The sequence below is a fragment of the Microtus oregoni genome, unplaced genomic scaffold (genome assembly GCF_018167655.1).
Source record: "Microtus oregoni isolate MIOR12 unplaced genomic scaffold, Mior012 000105F_ref0000443, whole genome shotgun sequence".
NCBI lineage: Eukaryota > Metazoa > Chordata > Mammalia > Rodentia > Cricetidae > Microtus > Microtus oregoni.
In genome coordinates, this window is record NW_024544720.1 from 1,404,076 (window position 1) to 1,425,598 (window position 21,523).

Genomic DNA, 21,523 nt, shown 5'->3' on the forward strand with positions numbered 1-21,523 from the left:
TTTGTAGTTTACTGATTAGTTTGTCACATGTACAGTGAAATTATGCATAGTGATAAAGTCTTTTTTCTTCCCAGGTTATTTCATTTCTGGCTGCAGTTTTGCATAAAAAGGGAACTCGTGAAGATATTGAAAATAACATGCCAGAGTTCTTACTAAAAAGTATGAAAAAGGAACCCTCTTCTACGGCCCAAAAGGTAAAATGTCTCGAAGTGTTTAGCTTATAAAGCTGACATTGCAAATACAGAAACATTTAATCACAATATAATGTATTATACATTTTAAAACAGGAATTTAGACATTGAACTATTTATTTAATTAGACTATTTTTGGAAGGTTGCCAGTTTCATCTGCTAGTTGAATCAAGTTATATCTGAGACTTGCCCACCCCGTAACTGATCAGGCCTGGCTCTGTTGAGATCAGACAAGATTGGACATGTTCAGGGTAACATGCACAAAATAAGAGATTTGTAACAAAATTAATAAAACAATAAAATTATCAGAAGCGTTACGCTTGCAGCCTTTGTGTGTATACGTGTGTGTGTGTGTGTGTATACGTGTGTGTGTGTATACGTGTGTGTGTGTATACGTGTGTGTGTGTATACGTGTGTGTGTATACGTGTGTGTGTGTGTGCGCGCGTGTGTGTGTGTGTGTATACGTGTGTGTGCGTGTGTGTGTATATACGTGTGTGTGTGTGTATACATGTGTGTGTGTGTATACGTGTGTGTGTATACGTGTGTGTGTATAGTGTGTGCGTGTGCACGCGTGCGCGCGCGCATACGTATGCAGAGGCACATGCACGTGTGCTAACGAGAACCAGAGGTCAGTGTCTGGTGTCTTCTTTCTTCACCTTAGTTTTTGAGTTTTTGAGTCAGGGTCTCTCAGCAAACCTGGACCTTGCTGATCCATCTAGACTGGCCAGCCAGCAAGCCCAGGAATCCTCTTGTTTCTATGTCCTCAGTGCTGGGACTGTAGGTGTTCACTGGCACACAGCTTTTTAAACCATGGGTGCTGAGGATTGAATCAGAACCTCATGCTTGCACAGCAGGTCCTTTACCAACTGAGCCATCTCCAGTCCCCTTATGTGCTCTTCTGTTGTCCTCAGTATTTAGAAAATTAATAGGAATAAAGATGGAGTGATTAGATGAAGACAATTACTGTTTTATTAAGGTAGTGAACTATATTCCTCAAGTTCTAACACGGGGTTTCTTTAAGATTTTATAAATCTTATTCATAAGATTGCTATGAAGTCCAAGTTTACTCCAATGACCTCAGAAGAGTTATATTTATATAAAAAGTTGAGAAGTACTGGTTCATGGTATTTTTGTTATTATCTTAAATTTTCTTACTATTTTACCAGCATTCATGCATGTGGTCTGAGATAATAGCTGCCTCAGTTGACACTGGTGTCTTCATTTATTCTTTCCTTCCTTCCTCCATGTGTCTGTGCATATATATTTCAATCCTTTGTCATAGCACACAGCATTTTTATTAGATCTTCTGTAGCTGAAATTTTACTAATTTGTGTTGTCTTGTATTCTAATAAATTCCATTAATGTATAGATGTTCCTTTGAGCACTACTGTAGCTCCATTACTATCTTGATAAGTAGTAGTGTTCTCGTTATTCTTGTCTGAATTGTCTGTGACTCCACTTTTGCTCTTTTTACCCAAGTACTATTTAAAAGACAAGTTCTAAAATTTCCAGATAAATATAGTATTTGTGATGGAAGAGCTTAGTTCTTAGGATAATATAACTGAAATATTTCCTTTGTAAAGTATTGATACTGTATTTTGTGTAGTCTGTTATGTTAAAATACCCATTTATTTTTTGTATTCTTTGTTATTATGGACACATAGTTGTGTACGTTCTGTTTAACCAAACTTGATTGCCTTCTTAAAAACCTTAATCCTATAATTGAGACAAATTAGAAAGACAAGGATCCTCTTGACTGCTGAGTGTCGAGAATTCCAGCACAATTAGCAGATTTGCTGTGAGACTTGCCTGTCTATAAACATCAGAGCCATTTCAAGTAGAATACTAAGATATGGAATTTTGCATAAGACTTAAAGGGATATGTCCTTTGAGTTTGGCTCACTCCTTTCACAGCTGTAAACCTGCAAGTCTTTGAGATGCTCACTAGACTATAAACTTTGTTTATGGGAAAAGCCTATGTTTTCACTACCTAGTGTCTACTATAATTGGGATTCCTTCAACATTTGTCACCTGTAAACCTATCCACCGTATCTCAGGAAACAACCTATGATCCCATTTACTGAAAAATGGTATTGAAGGAAGGGTGTTAGAAATTATTTAACAAGGGAACCGTATAGCCACCAAAATTATCTATATGGCTACTGCTAAGATACTTAAACTCAACTCTCTTGACAAGCTCATGTCTGTATGTGGCTATGTACTGTTTTTTCATATTTTCTCATCCTGAAACTTTTGCAGTGTAGTCAAGAATCCTGAATTTTCTTGAGTAACAGTCTCTGAAAAAGAACTCAGGCTTGGACAGGTGGCAACTGTGTCTCCTGCTTCTAATATGATTTTCCTGTTTATTTGAGCAACTGAGTTCTGAGAAATTAAATTATCTGTTATGACTGAGGTTGTGTTGACTTTGTGTTTGTGTTGACTTTCATTAGTCTCTTCAAGTTTGGTTTCATAGATTTTGTTTGTATATTGGTTACATACTTGGTTAACAGATTATTTGATGATTTCTGAGTTCAAAATTTTATCTTATAACTTGACCTAAATAATTTTATTATGTTCTGTCATTACGTATTTTAGATGATGGTTCAATGCTGAATTGATTTTTTTCCCATTGAAAGGAAATTCCTTTTTGTTGAAGTACCAAGCATTCTATCTTTGAAATTTCAAAACAGAGCCCTAATATTTACTGTAGAATTCTTTCAAATAAGTTCACTTTTGAAAAATGTGTCTAGGAATCAGAAGGATGGCTCAGCAGTTAGGAGCATTTACTGTTCTTGCAAAAAGTACCAGGGTTTGATTCCTAGCATCCACAACTCAAAATCATTTTTAACTTTAGCTCTAGGGGATCATATGATTCTTCTGGTCTCCACAGGCCCCTGCATGCATATAGTGTTCATATGTGCGTATCCACACACACATAAAAATTAATAAATAAACATTTTTCTGAAAAAATATATACAGTACTTTTTTGTAGGGAAAGCTAAGGAATGATGCCAGAGTCAAGTTTTTGACAAAAGCCTCGTTCCACTGATCTTTCTGAAAACCCCTGAACATGACTGTTACTGACCTGGTCCTTCCAGCTGCTTCAGTTTGTCCGTTGGGTTCTGCTCTTGCTTTTGTTTTTATGACTTTGTTTGATGATTTCTCTTTCATTGGTGCTATTGTGGCCTTCTCAGTTCTGCAGCGGGTGGGGAGTACACACCCCTGCCATCTTCCTGGACTTCCTGCTCTGCTGGGAGCTCCTTTCCAGGTGTCACAGCGCAGATAGTTTTCATAATTTGTTCTTCATTTTGGTGGCATCAGTGCACATATGTTTTCAGAGAGTCCATTTGAAGGAGCATACATTTTTAAAACATGTTTTGTGAAGCCGAGCAGTAGTGGCGCATGTCTTTAATCCCGACACTTGGGAGGCAGAGGCAGGCTGATTTTTGTGAGCTCAAGGCCAGCCTGGTCTACAAGAGCTATTTTCAGGACAGCTAAGTCTGTTACACAGAGAAACCCTGTCTCGAAAAAACAAAGGGAAAAAAATGTTTTGTGAAAAAGAGAATAAATAAAGTAAAGCTAATGCCAGGATTAAATCAACCCTGAAACACTGATCTTTAATCTCTTTGAAAAAGAAACACTCAATGAATTAATAGATGCTACAAATTAAGGATTAGTATTTTGAGCTAGGGATGTATGTATGTGTAAAAGATCTATTTTATATACATTCTAAAACGTTGCAGGTATGAATAAAATTTTGAGGAATGCGTGAAATGTAAGTGCCAATGAATTCCTAAAGGAAAAGACACAAATCAAAATCATGCATTTCAAGTACTTATTCTTGGATGATTCATTAGATTTAGGCTAAGTTTATGCTGTAGTTTGGTCTTTATGAAATAAATCATAGTAAGTTAATTAAAATATTATCTTTTAAGATCAAACTTTGGAGATTTTTAAGAATAAATTGTAAGAGAAGGGCGGAGGCTATGGAGACAGCTCAGTGGGTAAGGTACTTGCTGTGATGGGGCCCTGAGTTTGTACCTCCAGTGTCCGTGTAAAAAGTGGGTTGGCAGTTTGCACCCAAGACAGTGCTGGCAGCAGAGATAGGCAGAGCCCAGGGCTTGCCAGACAGCCAACCTAGCCGAAATAGGAAGCTCCAGGTTCAATGAGAGAGGAAAACATACAAAATCATTCTCAGCCCTGCACATCTGTACACATACACATGCACCACACAGGGAGAAAATTAAAATTGAAAAATGAGAGGAAGAATTTCCTAGCAATTACAATACCAGTGTTAGAAAGATTTTCAGTTGTATTGAGCAAAAGAATTTTTCAGCTATTTTGTGTAGCATTTACCATCTTTTTTATATGACTGAAACAATTCATAAGTTTCTGTTTCCTTCTTTTACTGTGATAAAACACTCTGGTCAGATGCAACTTGGGGAGGAAAGGGTGTGTTTATTTGGCTTACACTTTCAGGTCATACTCTGTTATTGAAGGGCAGGAACTCACAGTGGGAACCTGGAGGCAGGAACCGTGGGGGAACACTGCTTGCTGGCTCATTCTCTCACTTGCTCTCAGGTTCATGCGTAGCTAGCTTTCCCATAGCTTGTCCAGGATACTACAGCCCATAGGAGGCTAGGTAATCAAGTAATAATAAAGACAGCTCCCCACAGACTTGCCCACAGGCCAGTTTGATCAAGAAAATTCCTCAATTGAGGCTTCTTTTCTAGGTGACTCTAGGTTATGCCAAATTGACTACTAAGACTAACCTGAACAGAAACACTGGAACAGAAAAATAAGGAGCCAAGCAGTTTTAAGAATAGGTCACAGGAGGCTGCATTGCAAATGATGCTACTGTAAACACCGTTCTGTGTACAGCTCGTCAACCTTTGTAGTTAATAAGTATAGGGTACGTTCTTAAGACAGACTGCAATTGTGAGGGTAGGAAAACTACTGGGTGCCCAGATGGAGTTTGTACCCAGGATTGTCATTCTATAATATACAAAATTCAAAGGGAGACATCACAATTGGACTTAGTATTTTGAGCCTTGACTTTGTATTTGAAAGCAGAAAAATTAAATTTTCAGGTGAGCTACAATAGCAAAGGTATTTGAAGGGAAGCAAGAAAGAGAAGGTGCTCCTGTGCTTGAGGAGGAGTGGGGACAAGGAGCTCACTTTAGTTAAACTTTTGCTTTCTGCTTTCTCTTTACAAACATAGTAATGTATTTTGTTTCTTACAGGTCATAAGTGACCTAGACGAAACATTACACAGAACCTATAAATTGGTTCGTCTCTTGGGTAGTGGGGCAAGTATAAATCTTTAGAAAAGTTTACCAATAATACTCTCATATGTAACAAGCTATAAGTATTGGTCATAGGGAAAAATGAAGTCATAAAAAATTTTAAGCTGTTGATAAGAGTGGTATCCAGGGTTCAAAAAGAAAAGTGGAACCTCCAAGCACCACTTTGAGAAACAGATGTGTTAGTAATCTTAGCAGCCTGCTTTGGTTGAAAGCTGAATTAATCAGCTTTCCATCACTGGTACAAATTACCTGAGATAAGTAACTTTAGAGAAGGAGAGGTTTATTTTGGCTCTTAATTTTAGAAATTTTAGTTCATGATCTGTTGTTGTGCTCTTCAGCATATGGCAAGGCTCGTCATGGTAGGAATCCATGGAGAAGGAAGCCAGAGTGAAAAGACACAGGAGATGTTCTCCAAGGGCATGTCCCAGTAGTTCAGTTTCTTTTCACAGGGTTCTGTCTCTTTAAAGTTCCACTACCTTCCCGGGAACCAATCTTTTGCCACACATACCTTTGGGGGAACACTTCATATCCAGACTATAGCTTTTTTCCAAACAGAGAACAAATTCTGTTCACATGAGTTCAGTAGAGAACAGAGGGTAGAGGTAATAAGTACCGACCAGTCTGGAGAACATTGCTGTAAAGGAAGGGACTGGGAGCTGAAGATGTACACTGGAGAAAACCTGTTCTGTTTTGTTTCAGTTTGATTTTATTTTGTTTTTTTAACCCTGGGAAATGTGCTCATTGATAAAAGTGGTTTGTTATAAAGATAAAGCTGGCATGTGTTGATTCTAGATTGGCAAGAGAGATAGATGGGAGCCACTGAGTATAATCAAACATCATTTTGAAGAACAGAAGCAGTTAATTTGTGGTCAGAGGTGGTAAGGCAGGTGTGTGGAAATAAATATAGATCCAGTTATGATAGAAACCTACATGGAAGTCCTCTACTTGTTTCAGTTTTCCAGTGAGTTTCTCATGCCTTTAGCACAGAGAAGCTGAGGAAAATGGAGTAGGAAAGAGAGGTAAAAGAAGCCCCAGAAGACTGTTTGGAGAAGGATGCTACCCATTTGCTTTGCTTGTTAGCTCTTTAATTTGTTGTTGGGATTCTGATTTTATTGCTCTCTCTCTTAAAGAGTTACTTTTCTCTTCTTCAATGTCTTTAAGAATAGAAATGAAAAATGATGATTCTCTTCAGTGGATTATCTTTGTTGATGTTCTGACAGAAAACTAATTGAGCAAAGAGTATTTTTTGAGGATGTTTTTTTCACAGTTAGCAAACCAGTCAGTTGTATCAATCACTTATAGCACCAAAATCAAAGAGGGACTGTTGATACTGTGTATTTCATGTTGGAGTTCTTATTAAAACATGGATGCTTTCCTTCTGTTTTTAGATGTTCTTAATAGTTGCCCCTCTTTCTGTCCTCTACAACTGGAAGGATGAATTGGATACCTGGGGATATTTCCGAGTCATTGTTTTACATGGCAGTAAAAAAGATAATGGACTGATTCGTTTAAAGCAAAGAAAATGTGAAATTGCTCTAACAACCTATGAAACACTGCGCTTGTGTCTGGAGGAACTTAACAGGTAAAACCATAAGGGTCATGCTGTCAGTGTGCTGCCAACATTAGTCATATGCATCCTTTATGTCATGATTCAAAACTCAAACGCTTTTAGTTTGGTTTCATGTCAGGGTATAAAGCAGAGTTTGTGATAGTTGACTCCATCTGGAAGGTGTCCTACCACTTCATATTCTATTTTTTAATCTCAGAATAAGACTCCTTTCTAAACTGTACATTTTAAAGAATGGTAGGATTTGTCCCAAGTCCCCTGTACAACACTGTGTTGTTGTATGAGGAGTGGCGGGCTGCATCCCGCTGCCCGGCTAGCTTAACCCCTGAAATAACCACACAGAAATTGTATTAATTAAATTATTGCTTGGCCCATAAACTCTAGCCTCTTATTGGCTAACTCTCACATCTTGATTCAACCCATTTCTAATAATCTGTATGTCACCACGAGGTTGTGGCTTACCGGGAAAGATTCAGCATGTCTGACCTGCAGCTTCATGGCGGCTCGTCTCTATCTGCTGCTTTCTTCCTCTCAGAATACAGCTCTGTCTTCTCCGCCTATCTAAGTTCTGCCCTATCAGGCCAAGCAGTTTCTTTATTGATTAACCAATGAAAGCAACACAAATACTGAAAGACCTCCTACACCACTGTATAAATGATGCCTCCAAGAGTATTGAAAGCCACTGAGGATATTTTGAGCTGTACCTTAGATAAGAAGCATACCAAGCATACCCTGGCATATTCCCAAGATATATAGAAAAATCCCTGATTGGTATGTTCAGCCACATTGATGGAGGAAAACCAATTAAGAGGTTTGTTCTGAACTAACTTGTGCCGAAATTTCTGATTCATGTGTATAAGTTCCACCCTTAGAATGTAATCATGTTTAAAGATGTGATTAAAAAAAAAAAAAAACGGGGCTGTTTGAATAGAGCTATAAGTCAACATAAGGCATCCTTACTAGGTAACAGACAAGTACCAAGAGCATGTGAACAGGGAAGGACATGTGAGTTATTTAATATCTTTTAAATGGTGAAATATGTAGTTTCAGTCAGTTTGAATTATAGTCAGTTGAAAGAGAGAATGGCAGAAAACTACCTCAAAGGTGATGCTTTCCAACCATCTAAAATCCCATGGCATGAGAAAATAATGAAGAACAAAAGCTGATAGTAGAATGTATTCAAGAGTGAAGTCCAGCTAGATGAGCTGGTGCAAATCTCCAGGTGGTGCATCTCACATACTCTGGAGGCTGACGTGGGAGAATCATGAATTTAAAGCCAGTGTGAGCAAATATAGTGGGGCCTGTGCTCAAAATATTAATAACAAAGAAGAATAAAAGCAATCACTAATTAGCTATGTGGATTTGAGCAAATTATCTATCTCATCTGGAAAATGACAGGATGACTTGGATCTGTTTTTGCCAAAATGGACTATTGAGATATAGATGGAACGTTCTCTTGGAATTAACTTAATGAGGTTCAGTTTATATACCATAATCAATACTGATTTTTAAATGTAGTTAGCTTCCATTTCCACAGGTTCTACATCTGGGATCTCTCAGCCAACTGTAGATTAAAACATTTGCTAGAAAAATGTGTCTATAACAAACGAATGGTTTCCTTAAACAAGTCAGTGTAATATTTTTACATACCATTTACATTGTGGAGGGTATTACATATCATCTAGAGATTATATAAAGAACAAAGAATGATATATGTAGGTTATACACAGATACTATGACATCTTATGTAAGACGTTTGAACATTCATCTATTTTTGTAGCACAAATTCTTGTTCTTAATAATAAAAACCTAGAGCCAGATATTAGGGAGTGAAAACAGAGAGAGCAGAGAAGCCGTGCAGCCAGACACTAGAGAGACCTTTACCTCTACTAATGCTCCCTGAGTCCGCCTACTTTTTCTTTCTATTTCTGTTCTGATTTCCTGCCTGACTTTACTGAATCATTGGCTGAAGCAGCTTCTTTAATAACCAATGGTAATAAAACATTCATAGCATATGGAGGAGAATCCCACATCATATTATACCCAATTATAATTGGGATTTTTTTTTGAGTCAGGCTTTCTCTGTATAGCTCTGACTGTCTTGGAACTCACTCTGTAGACCACGCTGGCCTTGAAGTCAGAGATCCACCTGCCTTCTGAGTACTGGGATTAAAGGAGTGCGCCACCACTGCCTGGTGTAAGTTATTCTTGATGCTCCAATATTTTGATTAGGCTGGTCTGGGCGTTTAACGTAGCTTTGGCTCCTCAGTATCTCCCACTGACCCACAGCACCTGTTCTTTTTAATAGACTGACACTGTAGCTATTCATTTCCATGCAGTGATATTTTGTTTGTAATCTAGCAAATAAAACTGCACCCAAGATCAGAGTGCAGAGCTAAGCTACTAGGCATTCATAGAGGCCAGGTAGTGGTGGCACATACCTTTAATCCCAGCACCAGTGGAGACAGAAGTGATATGGCTGGGCAGAGAGAGGAATGTAAGGCAGGAAAAGACAGGAGCTCAGATGTAGTCTGAGGATTCATAGAGACAAGATCGCTCCTTTGGTTGGAACATTGGTAGAGGTAAGAACTCTCTAGTGACTGACTGCTCTGCTTCTCTGATCTTCCAGCATCAATCCCTGTATCTGACTCTGAGTTTTTATTATTAAGAACAATTAGAATTTGTGCTGCATCTCTAGTAGGGTCACAACATTAACCCTTTTAGTAAACAGCGTTCATTATAAGTTTCAAAAACATACTGCTGTCTATATCAGTGCTTTTCAAATTTAACATAAAGTTTGTTTCTTTTGTGTGTCTGTTTCTGGTTTGTTACTTAAAGGAGGAATAGTCATTTAGCTTTCATTCCAGCATTATCAGACATGATCTCTAAACCTGCTTTAGTATCATTTGAATTTTATTGGGGTCTACAAAAATCATGGTTTGTTTTTTTTTTCTCATATTTTTTCCTACATTTATCTGTAACATTCTGTGATCTAGACTCACTTAGCCAAATGAGAACCAGTATAATCATCTAAGGATAAAGATGTTAGGGAGAAAAACAGTGCTATCTAAATTCTATTAGACTAAAGTAAGGATATTTTCTATTCCCCATTATTCCCTTTTTTTTCTTGTAGTTTGGAATGGTCAGCTGTTATTGTAGATGAAGCTCATAGAATCAAGAATCCAAAAGCACGAATTACAGAAGTCATGAAGGCTGTGAAGTGCAAGGTCCGCATTGGACTGACTGGTACCATCCTCCAGAACAACATGAAGGAGCTGTGGTGTGTTATGGACTGGTGAGTGGAATGCCTCGATAGTTTCTGTTTAGGTGTTTTCTGATTACTAGTCCTTAAGTCACAGCCCCTCCCCCAGAAAACTGGCCACTTAACTGTTTACAAAAATATCCAGCCCCAAACATGTTTCAGTCTAGGAAGTTGTATGAGAAGTCAGGATGTGCCTGTTGGTTCCCAGAGTAAGGAAATGCTGGGTTACTAGTTCCGTCACCTTCAGTTAGAGACAGTCACAAGGAAGAAATGCTGTGCTCCTGGCTCTTGTTTTCGCTGTCATTAGTAAGTAAGCCACTGAAAGGATTCCTTACTAGTAAAGGAATTGAATGCTTTTCTTTTTAGATAATTTGTAACATGAGCGCTGGCTTGTTTGTTGTTGTGGTTTTTGTCCTGCCCGGTACCCCACAGCCGGCAAGCCCCAAATAAAATCACACATAGGTCTCCATAAATTATAAGCTGATTGGCCCATTAGCTCTAGCCTCTCACTGGCTAACTCTCACATCTTGATTAACCCATTTTTCTGATCTATGTTAGCCATGTGGGGCAGATCACATCCTGTTGCTTCGGTGGTCTGGGCAGGAGTGGGAGGAATCAACTTCCTTCTTCCCAGAATTCTCCTGTTCTCATTACATCATTTCTACTTCCTGCCTGGTTTTTCTGTCTATATTTCCTGCCTGGCCAATCAGCATTTATTTAAAACATGATTGACAGATTACGGACAATTCTCCCACACCAATAACTTAGTAACCTTGTTACATTTTTCTTCCTTTATAAAGGGCTGTGCCAGGACTTTTAGGTAGCAGGAGCCACTTCAAGAAGCAGTTTTCTGACCCAGTGGAACATGGCCAGAGACACACAGCAACCAAAAGAGAGCTTGCTACTGGCCGAAAAGCTATGCACAGGCTTGCAAAAAAGATGTCTGGCTGTTTTCTCAGGCGCACCAAGACCCTTATCAAAGGTCAGCTACCTAAGAAAGAAGACCGGGTGAGAACTGTATTTGTTTGTATTATTAATTACACATCACAATTTTTTTTTCCTGAAAAGCATTTTTTTTTTAATTAGGATTCCTTTTGTTACATGTGGAATTTCAGAAAACATCAACTGAGCTCAGTTTTCTTTCTTTCCTGGTTTTACTGACCTGTTGGCTATTAGGCCTGCAGTTAGTACGTGTGTTAGTTAAATTTCTGTTGCCATAATATATTCTAGAGATAAGTCACTGTAAAAGGAGGAAAAATCTATTCTGGTTTCATAGGTTTCAGCCCATGGTTCTTTGTACCTGTGGCCTGTGGAGAAGATGGTGGAGCAAGCTCTTGCCTCACAGTGGTGAGAAGGAAAAGAGACAGGAAGGGGACAGGAGCCCAATACCCACTTTAAGGACACAGTCTCAGTGATCTAAGTTTCTTCTGAAGGCTCCACACATCAAAGGCCACTGAACTGGGCTTTGGCTTATGGGCCTATGGCGGACATTTGGTTTCTAAGCCATGACAGTGTGTGCCTAATGCATATCTTAAGTCAGGTGTAGCGGGGCATTCCTTTAATCCCAGCACCAAAACTCAGGCAGGTGAATTTCTGAGTTCAGGCCTATCTGTTGTACACAATGAGTTCCAGGCCAGTGAGGTCTACACAGTGAAACCCTTTCTCATAAACAAAAAAACCAGACCAAATTCTCGTGTCCTATCAAGACTTTTGATTCAGTTCTAAGGAAGTAGGGAGAGCTTCCCTTTGTAATGCATTTTCCTTCACACGTAGTACTGTTCAGTGTGTTCTGTGGCATCTTAATTCTAGTTATAGGACTAAAATGGTTTAGTGCTGCTTTTTTTTTTTTGGCTTCATGTGGAATGCTGTTTGTAGTTATGCTACTGACCTAATTATTCACTTGTAAGAAAATAACATTGTTTAGAAACTTGGAGTTGTCGAGGATTTTATATTTTTCATTGATTATTTAACCTTACGTTTGTTAGCTCCATCAGTAGAATAAAGATTCTGTAAATTATTACAAGTTAAATCTGTCACATGCTGTTTTAACTAGAGGTGATGATTTCGATATCAAATGCATTCTAATCTTAGGATACCTTGTAAAGATAGATTTGAAAATAAAGGCTGGTACTGACATGGTAGTCGAGAAAATTGATGATATGTGACGTGATATTTACCTAAAGCAAATATTACGTTAGAGTACTTATGAACCTCTGCTTTCTAAAATGTTTCATGCAGGGCCACGTGTGCATGCACTTGCGTAAGCACGCACGTGTGTGTGTGTGTGTGTGTGTGTGATCTGTTAATAGAAATAATGCAGACAGAATACATCAAGAGAGAACTGTGCCTAGAGATTTAGAACTTGGGCTCTGGCTCTCCCAGTTAAAGTTCTTTTTCAGTTGAGCATCTTATTGAGGTTCTCAGACCAGTGTTGTTTTTTTAAGAAGCCATTGATGATAGGCAGGCTTCACATGGTTGCTCTGAAATGCATGACACGTACGAAACACTTAGTAACTGTTAATGTTGAATACTAATATAAAATATCCTTTATATTGTCATCATTGACTGCCATAGTCTATGTCCGCCTGCTATTCTTAAGTACTTTTATAATCAAGACTGAGCATCAAGGAGTAATTGTATTCTGTAGATATATTTTTAAAATTCTAACACTGTTTTTAAACACATTCCTATATTTGCTGCATGTATATTTTTTGTAATGCTGTCTCATTGAGCATATAAATGCTTAAAAGTGGATGGCTGTTCCTTTCTATTCATATTCTTTATGGCCTGTTTTGGATACATTTGATTTTATGACACTGATTTCACACATATTTAGAATTTTATCATTTCTAGTGCTGCCAGAAGTAGGAGGGAAACTGTGTTCCTTATAACTTGTTGGCATTGTTTTGTTACAATATTTTGTTCTGTCCTTGAATTCAGACATACAATAGCAACTTTATTTTGGTTTAACATATACTTATTTAATTCTTATCTATACTAATTTTAGGAATTTATAGCAAGGTACTGAATAAAGTAATTAAAGTAACATGAAATTTTTAATGTTTTTGCAGTTTTTCAAGTATTTCAGTAACATTTGTTATTTATACTATTGTTCTAAAGTCTTTTGTTTTACTTTATCTTAATTTCTTTGCATGATGGACTAATATTATTTTAAGGAGACCTGTGATATACTGAGAAAAATATAAGGAAGCTACATCATTTGTTTTTCATGTTATTTTTTTTTCTTTTAAGTAAAATAAGAACAAAATTGTAAGGATTATTTCAAAGTGAGGTGCGATAGTCTGTGCACTCTCAAATGAGGTGAGGAGCAAGAGTGAAAGAGATGGGAGAGTAATAGTCATAAAGACAGAAGTGCAGGTGACCAGTGTGGGTGAGTGTGGTGTGAGCATCACTAAATCTAGTGGGCGTTGTGATGACTCCTCATTGCTATAGAAATCCTCATAACTGTCCTCTTCTTGGTCTGCAGATGGTGTATTGTTCTTTGACAGAGTTCCAGAAAGCTGTCTACCAAACAGTATTAGACACAGAAGATGTAGCTTTGATCCTTCAGTCCTCTCAGCCTTGTACCTGTGGCAGTGGCCGGAAAAGGAGAAACTGCTGTCACAAGGCAAGCATTCCCCTTACCTTCACTGTTTCATTCTGTGTCATGAGACCACTGTTCTTCGGTTCTTTAACTTTAGAAGCTGTGTTTTTAGAAAGTTATCAAGGGGCCAGGGAGATGACGTGGTGAGAAGTGCTGGCAACACCAGCCTGACAAGCCGAGTTCTGATTCCCACAACCCACGCAGATAGCATGCGCAGCAGGCTGTGTGATCTCAGCACTCCTGGCAGGATGGCGTTGTAGGCAGGAAAATCCCTGGGAGCTGCAGGTCAGTAAGAGAGTCTGCTTCAAAACAAGGTGGAAAGCAGGAATTGCATCTTAAAAGTTATCCTCTGGTCTCCACATGTCTGCCATGGCACATGCATACCACACGGGTAATCACAAATTAATCAGAAATGCCTTACAATTTCAAATTACTACACTATAAAATACAATATTCAGATAGCAACAAAACCTAGTTTAGAAATTGAGCTTCGGTTTGGTATCTTACTACTTATTAGGAAATAATTTACTTTCATTCTAAAATTCCATTTTTACAAATTTTTCATCTACTGCTGTTAAGAATGAATCAGTGCTTTGCTGATGAAATACAACTCTTAGCACAGTGTCTGCTTAATAGAGCACTGTTTTAATAGAACAAAAAGTTTCCTTAGAGATAAAAAATTACTTGTTTTCCTATCTGCTTATTTGGTTGGTTGGTTGGTTGGTTGGTTGGTTGGTTGGTTGGTTTTCTGAGACAGGGTTTATCTTTGTAGCCCTACCTGTCCTGGAACTCACTGTAGATCAGGCTGACTTTGAACTTACAGAGATCCACCTGCCTCTGTCTCCCAGATACTAGGATTAAAGGTGTGTGGCACCACTGCCCAGCCTTTATAAAATTTCTTCTTATGTCACATACCTGTGATGATTACAGGGATCCAAGTATTTTTCTAGATTGCTTTTTATTCAGTCTAGCTGGTTTTGCTCTTTTCAGCCATTTCCATTTTTGTAATATCCCATATTTTTAAAAAGCTTTCTAGTTTTATTATCAGATTTGGGGGTTACACCCTGTTCCCCAAGTCAGATCTGGCCTCTCATCATAATTCAATTAAAGAAAGCAAAGGAGATTTAGTAAGCACAGCTACATTGGAAAAAGGGACAGAAACCCATCAAATTCCTCAAGTCTATGTTCCCATTCCAGAAGTGAGATCAGCATTTAAATAGAGGGCCAAGGATGTGCCATCCCAGCGGTGCCAGTCAAGGTGCTGTCCCGCCCACCACTGACCATCAATGTCTGGGCTTCAGTCTGTAACGTGGTTTTGCAAGTTAGAAATGTGTAAAATCTTTCTGGAAGTCGGGTTCCCTCAATGGCTAGCGTTTTTTTCAACCTCCCAGTATGAGTTTCTTGGGTTCCATTGTTTTAGTGGTCTGATAGTCTATAACTGGAGGTTTCTCTCCCACCTGCCAGTTCCCAAATAACCACTCTGAGGCTTAATATTAATTACAAAAATGTTTGACCCATTAGCTCAGGCTTATTATTAACTTAAATCGACCCATTTCTATTATTCTATATTTTGCCAAAAGGGTCGTGGCTTGTGACCTCACATCTTGCTTCTCTAAACACTACTGGCATCTCCCTGACTCCACCTTCTTTCCCCACCTCTACTTTGCTTGGATTTCCTGCCTAGCTCTATTCTGCCTGGCTGTTGGCCAAATTAGCTTCTTTATTAACCAGTGGTAATAGAACATATTCACAGCATACAGAAGGGCATCCCACATCAGTAGTCCAATTGAGAAACAAGTGTCTCTTCAGAGTATCTTCAGTTCTGCTGGGCTAGACGTAAGCAGAGAGTAAAGTATTCTTTAGAACATGGTAACTACGTCATAGTGCTGATACCAGACCCTCCTAGTGTAGCCTTTCTGTCACTGTTCCATTCCAGAATGGAGGTTCCCCTTTATTAAATACTCATTGCTATCTTATGATTCATGAAGAGTGATTCTAGGTCCCTGCTTCATGGATATTCTTCCAAGCAGTTGCCTTCACTGTCTTAGATAATTAGAAATAAGTATTAGTGTTGTGTTTTATAATTAGCTATATAGCCATGTTGTTAATGCTTTTCTTATTTGTGTTTTCTGTTCTTTTGGTTACAGACTAATTCACAAGGTGACAAAGTGAGATCGCTGTGTCTTAGTTACCTGACTGTGCTACAGAAAGTAGCAAACCATGTCGCTCTGCTGCAGACCGCCAGTACCTCCAAACATCAGGTGGGGGTTGACTTTACATTTTTCTGTGTTGCTGTTGGTATAAAACTCATACTCTACAGTGTTGTTAACACAAAAAAAACATAGCTCTCATCTTAAAGGAAGTAAAGGATACTTTATTCTGGAGCTATTTCAGTGACCAGAGCCTAGGAAGAAGGATTTAGATTATCCCAAATTCCATATTTTAACATGGAAGTGGTTTTATGGAGTTTTATAGTTTACTGAAGAAAGAAAGTCACAAATTGAGGCAAGTTTTATACTAGTGGGCATATCAGAGAGATGGGTACAACAAGATGGCAAAACTATTTTTATAGGCTCAGTATGCTATTCTGATAACATTTTTAGCTTATGGATTGTTAGAAACTAAGATCCCAAATTCTTTATCTGTTAGCCACAGAACGTTAGTTCTGACATAGAGGTAGGCAAGGAGTGGCTGTCAGAGAGTGGGACTAAAGCTTCGTCCGTTAACTTCTGAAGCTGCAACATTTCCATCTGTCCACAGTATTGCAGCACTGATCAGTTGATCAGTCTCTGCAGCTTCTTTCCGGAGTTCTCCTTCACATTATCTTTGCTAAATACTCTTGGCTTTGTTTGGTTTGGTTTGGTTTGGTTTTGGTTTTTCGAGACAGGGTTTCGCTGTAGCTTTGGAGCCTGACCTAGAACTAGCTCTGTAAACTAGGCTGGCCTCGAATTCAGAAGGCAGATTACATTTGTCTTTTTACAAAGTTTTATTTTTTGCAGGTTTAAATATGTATTGAAATTTCTTCTTCCTTCTCTCAGGAAACACTTATCAAGAGGATATGTGATCAGGTATTTTCCAGATTCCCAGATTTTGTGCAGAAAAGCAAAGATGCAGCCTTTGAAACACTTTCTGACCCTAAGTATAGTGGGAAAATGAAGGTACGTGCTCTTCCTTCAGTTTGCTTTCAACCAGGAATGCTGCACAGAAAAGTTTGATTTATGCAGTGGTACAGCAAGGACACCAGCGAGTCAGGACAGATCCCAAGCCCTGAGAAGTGAGGGAGATTGTAAGCTGTGCACATAGATCTGTGCACACAATGAGTTCTCAGTGGCAGTTGATCAAATTACTTCAGATTTTTCCTTACTAATCTATTGGGCTTAAGAGCACTTAAAATGATGTATGCACATATAACACATATGTGCAGAGACAAGGCCTCTATATCTAGACTAGATTTTCTGCCTCCAATTTTTGTTTGTTGACCTGGATAGTAAAATTGCAAGGGAGCATTTTGTTCTGCTCGGGGAAACTGACCTATGGCCGTGTTGTTCTTGGTACTGCATCACTAAAGGGGTGTGGAAAGGAAGCCATAGGAAGACCTACGGAAGCTTAGGTTTCTGGACATTACCTGTCATCGTAGTGTGACTGCCTTCTGCAAGAAGCCAAGTTTGCTTGACCCCTCAATAACTATCAAGAATCCCTCATTTATGGGCTCACAGATTTTTATAGAACAATTCTCAGCCTTATACTACAATTTATAAGATGGTAAGATATTTATTTCTTTTGGCAAAGGGAATAAAAAGGAAGTAATTCAAATTAGTCAATTAGTGTCTTATCTAGAAGTGCTTTTAGCTGTTATTCTAGATAAGCTCAATGTGATTTAGTTGCTTAGAACCTAGAATTTTAGTGAAACAAAATAGGTAAAAATAGAAGTAGTTAAGAGGATTACATTAAAAATTTATTTTAAAAATTAAATTAATTTGTATTCATGAGAATATTATGATTTATTCAAAGAAATAATTAAATTATAACAATCTCTTTTTATCCATTTTATTTGTGTATTTTAAAATTTCAAACTATAAGAGCCAGATTCATTTAGAGTTTTATTTTTAGAAATTATAGTGTGTAGTTAAGATAATGATTAGATTTCATTTTTATTTTTATTTTGGTTATTGAAAACTGGATAGGCATCTTGGTTTCTATGGAGAACAGCTGATTTGCAACTTCTGATTGATTGCTAGTCAAACGGATCTTTACAGTAATAAGCTGGAGATGTATACCGCAGGGCTGTTTGTTTCTTATCATGTAATTATCAGCATTACCTTTGACATCTGTTTGGTAATTTATAGCCTATAGGCTTATCATAGAATTATTGCTGTGAGGTTAAAAACTTCAATTGTGAATTCAGACATGTTGAATTTTTTGTCTATCCCTTGGAGAAATACCACAGACCCACTTACTAAGAGAGCTAGAAAGTCTAGGGAGCCCAGATCAGTGTTCTGTGACTGAAAGACACCTCGTTCATCCTTCTAGGCCAGTCTGAATAATTCAAGAAACTTATATCCAAAAATGTATTTACTTTGAATACTCTCAAATTCATAGGTAGATTGTTTTATGGAAGCTAAGTAAAGATCTGTATTATTAAAGTGTCAACATATATTCGTAGTACTGCCATTTTTGAATTTTTGGTAAAAACCCTTAATTTATGGTTATTCATTTAGTGAGTTGTTTTTCTTTAAATTAGCCTAATAAGACCTGCAGTCAGGAGAAGAAAAATTCTCTTCTCATTACTTATTTCTGCTTTTACTTTTAAATACCTCAAATGACAACAGATCAGAAGCCATCCATGTCCAGTGACATGAATAGATTTCTGTTCAGAATATTTCCGGTTGAATACATTAGCATCTTCCAAGGGAATAAAAGGACAAGCTGCAGACCAGAATGTCTTTACAAGATGATGAAGGATTGGTATCCAAAATATACAGAGAATCTTCAAACTCAGTAGTAGAAAGTAGGTAATCTAGCTTAAAAGTGGGCGGAAGATCTGAACAGATAATTTAGTACAAAAAGAAGGTCAGATGGCGAGCAAGCTCAAGGGAAGATGCTGCCCACGGCTATATAACTGAAAAAAATAAAAGGAAGGAACCAGTGTATGCCTGTTACAGTAGCAAGTCCAGACCACTGGAGCACCAGGTGCTTCTGCTCCTCTTCCATCACAGGTGAAGCTACAGAGTGAGTTGGTCTGTCTGGAAAATAGTCTGATGACTTTTGGCAAAGCTTTTACTTTTGATAATTGTAAATGCATAGCATTTAAAATGTGTTTGAGATTTAAAATATGAGAATGAAACATTCATACCTTATTACCCATTAGTCACATTTCCTGTTATTTATCTAAGAGTTAGATGTAGTGAATTTTACTAAGTTTAAACTTATGCCTGCACAAGAACCCCACCTAAATTTATTCATAATTTTCAAAGCTTGGAAACAGTCAAGATGTTCTTCAAAAGGCAAATGGATAAACTGTGATGTAGCCATAAAATGGCATAGTTTTAACAATAAAAATTAAGTGAGACATGGAGGTGCTTGCTTTTAATCCCTTCACTCTGGCTGCAGAGGCAGAGGCAGAGGCAGAGGCAGAGGCAGGTGGATCTTGTTAAGTTCAAGGACAGTGTGGTCTACGTAGCCAATTCCAGGCCAGGCAGGGCTACACGGTGAAACCTTGGAGAACTCTTAAATATACATTGTTAATTGAAGAACCCAGTCTGGAAAAGACTAAATGCTGTGTGATTCCATCTGTATGACCTTCTGGAAATGGAAGCACTCCAGAGATAGCAAAAAGATCAGGGGGAAGAAAGGTATATAGGTAAAACACCAGGGACTTTTAAACAGTAACACTGTTTTATATGATGTTGTCATGATATATTCATCAGAATTCAAAACTAGAAACAAGGTGAGTGAACACTAATGCAGGCTGGACTTCTGTTAACAGTATGAGTCAGTATTCTTAGTTGCATAGATACCCCGTGAATGATAATCATATTTTAATAATATTAGCTTTACATAGACGTTAATAGGAGGTATTACGGGGATATATAACTCAGACGTAGAAGCCTAGCATGCACAAGGCCATGGATTAATCCCAAGTATTGCAAAAAGAGAGGTGAGGAGTGGTATGTGGGAGCTTTTCACATTTATACTCAGTTTTGTAAACTTCTGTAATGTGTATCAGTTAAAAGTATTAATCTTATATAAAATTAAAATGCATGTCCTTCATAAACTCAGTTATTTCATTTAAAAATAAACTAAATGCAAATAAAACTTTATATGTTGTCAGATATTAAAATAATATTTCCCTAGTTGTAGCATTTTTATTCACCATCTGAGTAGATTTAAAAAGGCAACCTCTGTAGCATGTTTTTTTTTCAAGGATGGAGGGTACAGCTCAAATTTAGAACAAGTCCTTACTAGATAAACTATTAAAAGGTGCTATATTGAGTATATTTTTTCTTTAGATATTTATCATCAAATAAATAGCATTGTTTCTTTTGTAGTTCAGTAAAACTTGGTAGAGAAAAGTCCTCTTCCCTCTGTGGATTGCTTTTTCGTTGTGTTCTGTTTTCCCAGTTATGAGGATGTCTGCTTGAAAATAGCCTCTTCTTCTGTGTATCTTTGGGCTTTTGCTTCCCCTCCAAAAGACCTGAGTATGAGGGCAGGTTATTAGCACTGTGAGGTCAAATCCAACCTGGAAGTCGGGTTTTACTGTAAATAAACAAACGGGAGAAAGTAAGGTGCAGGTGCGTATCTAAGAATAAACATCAGGTCTTTCAGAACCTACCTAGATGCAACTGAGAACATTGTGTTTTGTTTGTCTAGAAAGCCATTTATTTGCTAAAAGGTATGATTTGCTAATTCAGTTTCTTAACATAGTGTAGATATAAAATTGTATTCTAGAAATTAAATTAAATCCCTCATCTAAAATGCTTCTTTGTATTAAAACCAGATGAGATGAAATAGGCTTTGGGAACTTTACCTTCTTTCTGACAGCAGGATGAGGAATAGCATTTGATGTGATAAAGTTACATTTGTTAACTTGGAATAGATAAGTTAGCAAAGATGACTGAGGTTAGTGTTGTGTAAAGCACTTTCGGGAACTCTTCAGGGCTGTCTGGATGTGAAAAGTGTGGTTGTGATTGGTACTGGTCCACTGATGCCCTATGTTCCTTCCCAGGTTCTCCAGCAGCTTTTAAACCATTTTAGGAAAAGCAGAGATAAGGTTCTTCTCTTCTCCTTTTCCACCAAGGTGAGTTCCATCCAGACTGTTCTTGCTTGGTGGACCTGGGGTCTCCAGGCACTAAGCACAAGGAAGTAGCAGATTACTGTTACGTCCTCTTCATCCCCAGAGCAAATTGTGGTGAGGGAAGCAACTCAGACCTTCCCAGCACACTCAGTTGTGTGTGGAAATTAGATAGGGATGCCACCATCCTGTCACACTCAAAGTAAAGTTGTATTTTCTGTTGGTGTTTTTTTAAATATTTAGGATATTTTAAAGTTTGCAAAATGACATAAATAAATGTTTACATTATTTGACTGATGAT

The 21,523-nt window shown here is 37.9% G+C and overlaps 1 protein-coding gene across 1 annotated transcript in view; it reads left to right on the top strand.

The window, feature by feature from the left end:
* The window catches only part of LOC121443395 (DNA excision repair protein ERCC-6-like 2), an 83,429-nt gene that overhangs the window by 8,235 nt on the left and 53,671 nt on the right, over positions 1 to 21,523 (top strand). Inside the window, exons 3-10 of the mRNA XM_041645151.1 lie at positions 75 to 194; positions 6,887 to 7,080; positions 10,199 to 10,360; positions 11,128 to 11,335; positions 13,815 to 13,955; positions 16,079 to 16,192; positions 16,970 to 17,089; positions 21,157 to 21,228. Coding sequence (XP_041501085.1) covers positions 75 to 194; positions 6,887 to 7,080; positions 10,199 to 10,360; positions 11,128 to 11,335; positions 13,815 to 13,955; positions 16,079 to 16,192; positions 16,970 to 17,089; positions 21,157 to 21,228 — 1,131 coding nt within the window. The remainder of the gene's footprint in view (positions 1 to 74; positions 195 to 6,886; positions 7,081 to 10,198; positions 10,361 to 11,127; positions 11,336 to 13,814; positions 13,956 to 16,078; positions 16,193 to 16,969; positions 17,090 to 21,156; positions 21,229 to 21,523) is intronic.